The sequence below is a fragment of the Capricornis sumatraensis genome, chromosome 10, assembly GCF_032405125.1.
Source record: "Capricornis sumatraensis isolate serow.1 chromosome 10, serow.2, whole genome shotgun sequence".
Classification (NCBI taxonomy): domain Eukaryota; kingdom Metazoa; phylum Chordata; class Mammalia; order Artiodactyla; family Bovidae; genus Capricornis; species Capricornis sumatraensis.
In genome coordinates, this window is record NC_091078.1 from 61,893,272 (window position 1) to 61,901,756 (window position 8,485).

Consider the following 8,485-nt stretch of genomic DNA (forward strand, 5'->3'; position numbering starts at 1 on the left):
CCCAGGCTACCCCCCACCGCCCAGATCCAGTTCTAACCCCTTTCTGATCAGAGTCCAGGCTAGTCCTCAATGCGGCCCCGAAGCCCCGGTGGCCCTAGATTGTGCCCAAAGACACCAGGCCTTCGAGTCCCACTCAGCCTGGCTTGTTCCTATCTCAGCCAAGGTGGGGATCCTTCAGGCTCTGGCTGGGAACTAGGCATATTACTCTGCAGCTGACAGTAGAACCAAATTCTTGAATCCCAGAGTTAAAAATACCAAGATGTCTTGAGAGGTAAAGGAAGTTCTTAAAAAAAAAAAAAGGTGTCCAAATCTAAGTTAAATTTATATGGGGTTTGAAAGCACTGGGCATATTCTTATAAGAACTCTGCCAAGGGTCCTTAGTGCTTCTCGGGTAGGCAGGCCGGCCTTTTACGGCGTGAAGGAGTACTGGTGCCAGGCGACAATGGTTCAGCAAGGTGCTTAGAGGGCGTGGTCAGGCGTATGTGCTCAGGCTCAGAAGGAAAATCGGTTATTCCCAGTAAGGATGTTTTTCAGCTTGCAGGTGAAGCCCCAGGGGCCTGAAGGGCTGGGAGGAAAGGCAGAGGCTTGCGGCAGAAGGGCTGGCCCAAGGGGGCTGAACGGTGGCCCAGCGCCTCCTGGCGGCGAGATGGTGACAGGAACTGCAGAGAACGGCGAGGGGCTCAGGGCTCCATCTTTGGCCAGGAGATAGGGCGGCGGAGCTGGGAAGGAGTTTCGAGAGCCAACGTCTTTCAGTGCAGCTTTAGGAGGGGGTGGAGGGGCGGCCTTCTGCACAAATGTGCCGGCCGCGCCTTGGGTGCTGGGAGGAGCACCCTGCAGGGCCCCGCGCTGAGATCTGAGTCCCTCTCCTGGCTTCTGGAGAGGAGCTGGTGACGCTGCGGGTGCGTCTGTCTTCTGATGGGGGTAGGTGATTTCTCCAGTTACCTCGTTTATCCAGAAAAATGTATCTAGAGTTTTCTTCCCGTGTCCAAACTGACTCTTTGACATAGCTACAAAAGAGAAAATGAAGACAACACAGGAGAGTCCTCAGTCTTCCATACTGAGGACGGAGGGCTCCACCTACAGCATCAAAGGGAACCATCAGCCCCTGGGCTTCTATAAACCACCTGTGCTAGCCCTCTGTCATCCAGTATGCTCAGAAATCTTTCCAGGACCAAGAATAGACCTACCTGGCGGCTCCAATGAATTCTAGGACCTTTTTTTTTTTGGTAGTACCCGTGGGTCTTATGGAATCTTAATCCCCAGACCAAGGATTGAACTCCTGCCTAGCAGTGAAAGCACAGAGCCCTAACTACTGGACCACAGGGACTTTTCTAGGTTCTTTTGTTTCTTAATTATCTTTTCAAATTTTAAAATTTTAACGAAGTATACTAAAAGTATACTTTGGGGGCTTTCCTGGTCCACTGGTTAAGAATCCACCTGCCAATTCAGGGGTTCAATCCTTGGTCCTGGAAGATCCCATGTGCTGCGGGGCAACTAAACCTGCAAGCCACGACTACTGAGCTTGTGCTCTGCGCCAAGAGAAGTCACGGCAATGAGAAGCCCAGGCACTGCAATGAAGAATAGCCCCCAGGCACCACAACTAGAGAAAGCCCACAGCAAGGAAGACCCAGTGCAGTCAAGAATAAATAAGTACAAATAAATCTTTTTTTTCTAAAGTATACTTTACATCTTTATCTAGTTCAGATATACTTGTGTGTGTATTTGTTTGCGTGAATGCATGTGCTTGTGTGTGAATGAATACTAACAGTTTCATGTCAATGGTTGTGTGCCATGGTCTCTGATATTTTCTATGCAATTGAGTTCCCCCACAATCTTTAAGAAAATGCTCGTTGCCATTCCTGAAACTTATTTTATAAAGGAAGCAACAATGATTAAAGAATGATAGCTTCAGAAACACTGTCTTAGATTAACAAGAGAATGGAGAATGCTGGACCTTCTACAAAAGACGACAAAAAAAAAAAATATATATATATATATATCATTCTTACAAATTTTAAAAACACATGACCATGTGTAGTCAGTGGAAAGGCCCCCTAAAGACGTCCTTACCCTAACCATCGGAACCTGTGAATATGTTTTATTATATGGCCAAGGGAACTTTGCAGATGTAATTAAAATTATGGACCTAAATCTAGGGCATACTATCCTGTATCACCTGGGTGCCCCAACCTAATCACTTGGGCTCTGAAAAATAGAGAACTTTTTCTCACTGGGGTCAGAGAGAGAGAACAGAAGAAGTAGAAGGCAGACTAAGTATGAGAAGGATTGCTGCCTTGATGATGGCAGGGACCAAGTGAAGACCATGACAAGGAAATCAACTCTGTCAACAAAATGAACGAGCCTAGAAGTGGATTTTCCTCTGAGTCTCCAGGTAAGAGCCAAGGATAGACAAAACCTTGATGGCAGTCTTGGGAGACCCTACGCAGAGGAACAAGCAACACTTGCCAGTCTCAGGCTCTGCGAGAGAGTAAATGGCTCTTGTTCCAAGCAGCTACATTTGTGGGCATTTGTTACTGCAGCAACAGACTCACCATGGGAACACTTTTCCAGGAACACTGCAAGAGAGAGCCTTCCCAGCTGATTCTTTCTGAGCTCAGGGTAAGCCTGCCTTGGTGCAGGCCTCTTGGCCAGTCTGGGGACTCCTCTCACTTTCCTTCTGTCAATATTGATAATTGCTTCACTTTCGTTGGAATGGACAGGGACTGCCACCCCTGAGAAACATCAAGTTACACTACCTAGAACATCAATGAGCTTTCAAGATTCTGACACCTACAGCCTATATGAAACTCTGATTTGCCCTCATGCAGAGAGGGTTTCTCTACCTCCCCCCGTGGTCCACAAGGCCATGGAGAAGTCACCACACTGGGCAGGATTCCCAGAATCAGCGTTGCTTGTAGCAAGGGCACAGTGGGTTGAACAGGTAGGGGCTGGCCCGGAGCTAGGGGACTAAAAAGGTGGGATGGATTTGAAGCTCACCTGTCAGAAGGTGCTGGAGGGAGGAGTCTATGGAGGGAGCTTCAGAGAGAAAGGGCCATGGAAGACTGGGGGCTCCTAGCAACCTGATTATTGTGTAAAGTGCTTCCCACCCTATCCCAGCCCAGATTCTACCTAGTAACTTCAGCTCTGTCCAGCAAAGCCATACACACACCTCACCCCTCGTCCGGTCCCCTCTGTCATAGCACCTGAAATCCCAACCTCGAGGTGGGGACACCTAGAGTTGTTCCTGACACCTGCCCTTCCCTTTCCCATAGTTGCCGACTTGTGCCAGCTCCGCTGCATGGCTCCTCAAAGCAGCATCTGTTTTCTCAAGGATAGAAGCCTATAGACAAGGGGCATGTCCTCCCCTGGCAGGGTTAGTTCATGTTTAGCACAGTGGATGCCAGGCTAGAAATTTCTCACAGATCTACTCCCTGCTCAGCTGGGTGTGGCTCACCCTTGGACCCAAACTCTCTCCACAGCCTCAGCTCCCTGAGAACTAGACCTGTTCCCCATGGTGTCTTGTTTGCCAGAGTAGCACATCATTTTGCTTCAAGCAGGACACACCGCTTCCTTCCTTTCCATACATCAGGAATTAATAAGTTCTGGCTTTAAATATATTTTGGCTGAATATAATTTTCAAGGACCAGGGACTTCCTGGCAGTCCAGTGGTTAAGACACTGAGCTCCCAGTATCGGGGGCATGGGTTAGATCCCTGGTCAGGAAACGAAGATCCCACATGCCCTATGAAGGAGAAAAAAAAAATTTCAAGGACCAAATTATGTCAGAATCAGACACTCTTTTTGTATATGTGCATGTCTAAACTTTTCCTCTTTCCTTACAGAGAAGAATAATTAGCTATCTGTCTAAAGTCTGTTCCCTCTTATTTCTTCCTGTCACAGTTTATCTCTTTTCCCTCTCCTGAATATGTGAAGGATTTACTCATCAAAAATGCTTTCAGATGTTTTATATATATATATACTCTATGAACATTTAGGTTGGATGAAGCCAAAATTGTCTAAATAAGAAAAAGGAAAGAAATGTTACTAAAGTATTTCTATTTATAAACATTAGAAAGTATACTTGGGAGTTTCCGGGCTGGTGGACACGTAGAAATGCTGGCACACTGGTCACTCAGACCGAGCATGGATGCTACCCTGTGAGCCTCTTCCATCTGGCTGTTCCTGGGTTATATCCTTCTATAATAAACCTGAAATCTATGGGGGAAAAAAAAGTATATTTACCCAATAGCCTTTGTAACTATTATGAGATGATAAGAATTTAGAAGAAATCTATTTAAAAGAAAAATCAATAATTTAAAATCAATTTAAAAGAAAATCTGGTATGACTCAGTCTTCGTTAATTTATCATTTAAAAACATGTTAACAATATTTTGGTTTGTCTAAGACCAAAATTAAATTTCTCATAATTCAAACTTCCTATATTTCTTATACTGGTTTCATTAGTTAAATCTGTATCCATTATATTCCATTCTATAACTTAATGGAAAGTAGGCTTCATCCAATCCATTGAAGACATGAAGGAAAGAAAAAAACCTCTCATGACTGTCTTCAGCCTGGAATATCAGTCTTCTCGTGCCTTTGGCCTCCAATGTAGACTGGAACTACAGTACCAGCTCTCCTGAGTCTGGACTTCTCAGCCTTCAAAATAATGTAAGCCAATTCCTTATAATAACACACACTCTCTCTCTCTACATACACACACGTACACAAATATGTTGCCTCCATTTCTCTGGACAACCCTAATATAGTCTTTTTAAACGACTACCTTAGTAGAGGTTCCTTGTCACCAAACTATTCTGCTAACTCTCAGTCCTTTCAGCGTACACTTAAATCCTGTTGTTAGCAATTCCCTTGCATAGATATTTTTTTCAAAAAGACATCTTTACAAAATGCAGAAATAAATTCACCCTTAAAAACAAAGACCGTTCCTCAAAATTAAATTTCCCAGAAATTAAAGTTCACAGGACTAAAACAATTGCCCTTGCCCAGGCACATTAACCAGCAAAAGCAGAGAGGTACATATCTACACTGGTAGCAAAGGTGCTTTCCTCCACAAATTGCCTTGGAGGGTCCATGGTGACAGCACAGGGCAAGCACTGTGACTGGCTGAAGACCTTGATGTCATAAAGGCCAGCTGCCAGCGCCAGAGAATAAAAGAAGATGGCCGGACTTCAGCCACTCCTCCTCCTGGTCCTTTCCTTGGAAGTCCTCCTTCCCTCAGACCCACTGAACATGGCCTTGGAACCCACGTAGCATTCCAGTCCCAGGCCTGAAGTCTTCTCACTGCCCCTCAATTGGACCCACCTTTTTCACCCAGCGCCTAACAGCTGAATAGCTGCTCAGATCTTGAAACATACTCCAACCTAGAAGGTAAGGGCTTTCAGATTTCACCAGGAAGGGTGGTCACTTCATACCTCCTCAAAGAAATAGAACTTACATAGGAAACAGCCTTTGGCAAACAAGGGTGTCAGTTATTTAGACCAGGAATGGATTTGGACACATTGGACTGAAGGTCTGATCAAACCTAAAAATGAATTTTGGACAGTTTAGGAGACCTCTCTTGTTCCTGGAAAAGCTTCTGAAAAGCTGTACCCCCACGGGGTATGGGATTAGTTCATTGAAGCCCGGGGACCATGGGGTTCCTTGCTGTTTGAGGGGTGGATGCCTCCATTGCCCACTGATGGAGAACTCACTGAGGTTTTCTCTCCCCTCCTGTAGATGTCTAGAAGTCAGGTGGGGTCAAAGAACAGGCCTCTACCCACATTTATGTGGATAAACGAAGTCACAGCACAAGTCACCTACCCCACGTGGAAGACAGATCCGCCAGCACTGTCTCCTGCTTGTCTGCTGAACCTGACATGTGAACCCCCATCTGGATGTGGGGCTGGGGAGGTAGTTCCCCCCTGTCCCAGAGGCCCACCTATTGTCCCTACACAGACATGGGGTCCAGTAGCAACCCCCACTGCTGCCTCTCCAAGAAAAAGTGACCCAAAGAGCCCTGGCTACTCTCCAGGTGCTGACCAGGTCCCTGTTACTCTCAACAGACCTCCATCGCCACCAGATACAGGCCCTCCTCCACTTTGCAGGCCGTCCATACCACCCCCTCAGCCACTGCCCGCTACGATCCCCTCCCCACAAGGCACTGTCCCAGCGCAGGGGCTTTCCTACTTTCATGATTTGTCCCTGAAGCTGACATCCTTCAGCCCCGAGAAAGTCATCTTCCAGGTGGTTAGCCTTACTCACAAGATGCTCCACAGGATCCTCAGAGGCCTCCAGCCGGACACAAATCATGACCTGGTTTGATCTTTAAAATTTCTCAAAATCTAATTTTGAAGGCTTTCTTCGATTCTTTTTATCATTATATATACATATAATTATTTTAGATAATTAAAAAAATAATATCCAGTGTGTCAGTCTTTGTGCTACTATGTGTTTCCTGTTTCAAAAAATATACATGATTATTAGGAAAAGGATGAAGACATACACTGAGAAAAAGGCTGAGACCTGGAGTCTTCCATTTCAGTGGTCCTATAAAAAGATACGCCTTCTACTATTGAAAATGAAACGAATCCAAAATATAGGGAACATTTAGTGGTCTCTGCCACACCAGTTGCATATGGAATCTTTCAGAGAGTTGGAGACAGAAACACAAGGGAGAAGAAACAACAGAAATATAAAGCAACCAAAACACAAAAGACAAAATGGCAGTCACAAGTCTTCATATACCAGTAATTATCCTAAATTTTAGGTCAATTAAATTCACCAACCAAACGACAGGGTGGCTAGATGGATTAAAAAACAAGATCCCATTATATGGTGCTCCCAAGAAACTCAGCTCTAGAGACAAATGTAGGCTCAATGGGAAAGGATGCGATACTCCGAGCAAATGGCAGCCAAAAGAAAAAGTGTGGCCGTTCTCATATCAGACAAAATAGACTTCAAACCATAAAAGATTAACAAGAGACAAATATAATGATAAAAGGGATGATTCATCAAAAAGGCACGACATGTATTAACATATAGGAACATAACCTGGAAACACCAAAAAATATGAAGCAATTAATATAATTGTTTAAAGGGAGGAAAGGAGAAATCGACAGCAACACGGTAATTGTAAGGGACTTATACACCTCACTTACATCAATGGGTAGATTTCAGACAGAAAATCAACAGGGAAACATTGGCCTTAAGTGAAACATGGAACCAAACAGACCAAAAACTATATACAAAACGTTCCATCCAAAAGCTGCAGAATACATTCTTCTCAAGTGCATATGGAACATTCTCAAGAATAGACCATGTGTTAGGACACAAAAAGTTATTCAGTAAACTTAAGAAAACTAAAATCACATCAAATATCATATTCAATGGTGAAAACCTGAGAATTATCCCTCCAAGATCAGGAATAAGACAAGGGTCTACTCTCACCATTCTCATTCAACATGGCATTGGAAGTCCTAGCCAGGGCAATTAGGCAAGGAAAAGAAGGAAAAGGCACTCAAATAGAAAAGAAACAAGTAAAACTTACACTATTTGCTGATACCATTTTTGTATATAGAAAACACTAAAGACTCCATGCACACACACAAAAGAAACCTACTAAAAAAATAAACAAATATAAGGCCTCCCCTGGTACTCCAGTGGTTAAGAATCCACCTGCCAATGCAACGGACACGGGTTTGAGAGGCTAACAGGCAGGAAGGCCAGGGGTCTCCAAACGGAGGAAATAGCCTGCAAGTGTCAGACATTTTTCTCTCTCTTAAGCGGCAGGAGGAAACAAACTAGTGATATTTTTTCCTTCTCTATACAAATTTAAAAGAAGGCTTCTCTTAAAGTTCTGTGTTGCCATAGTGACACCTGGTTTCACCTGAAGTTAATGCCTTTTTCTTATGGAAATGTTTATCTTAAGCTATGCTAATGTACTATGCATTTACCCTAAACTCTGTCTTCAAGTTGGTTCCGCCTTTTGGGCTCAGAACCTGCTTGGTAAACCAGTATGTTATACTCCGATATTGTTCCTCTAATCTGTGCAAATGAAACTATTTGTATGGTGCTCTGCCCTTCTTCAAGATTCAAGTTAATCATTTTATGGCCCAAGATAAACCATTTGGTGCCAAGATTATCCCCAAATACATCTTATGGGTGAGGGGCCTGGTGCCATTCTGAGTTTTGAGACATTCCTCTCTTTCATTAACAGGCTGCTTGTGACTATATAACATCCAGCTGAGACTAGCAGGGGGGTACTCTTTCTGCCCCCTTCTGATGCCTATGTCAGAAGCTTTCTCTATCTCCTTTATACTTTAATAAAACTTTATTACACAAAAGCTCTGAGTGATCAAGCCTCGTCTCTGGCCCCAGATTGAATTCTTCTCCTCCGGGGGCCAAGAATCCCGGTGTCGTGACTCAACAACAACCTTTCAGGTTCAATCCTTGGTCTGGGAAGATTCCACATGTGGAGGGGCAAC

The 8,485-nt window shown here is 44.4% G+C and overlaps 1 protein-coding gene across 1 annotated transcript; it reads right to left on the minus strand.

Moving 5' to 3' along the window:
- Window positions 1–492: 492 nt before the first annotated feature.
- On the minus strand, window positions 493–4,171 carry LOC138086895 (uncharacterized). The gene is made up of 2 exons (XM_068981552.1): window positions 4,081–4,171; window positions 493–1,007 (listed from the first exon to the last, which is right to left on the minus strand). The coding sequence occupies exons 1-2, from the start codon at window positions 4,169–4,171 to the stop codon at window positions 493–495; spliced, it is 606 nt and encodes a 201-aa protein (XP_068837653.1).
- Between the last annotated feature and the right edge of the window lie 4,314 nt (window positions 4,172–8,485).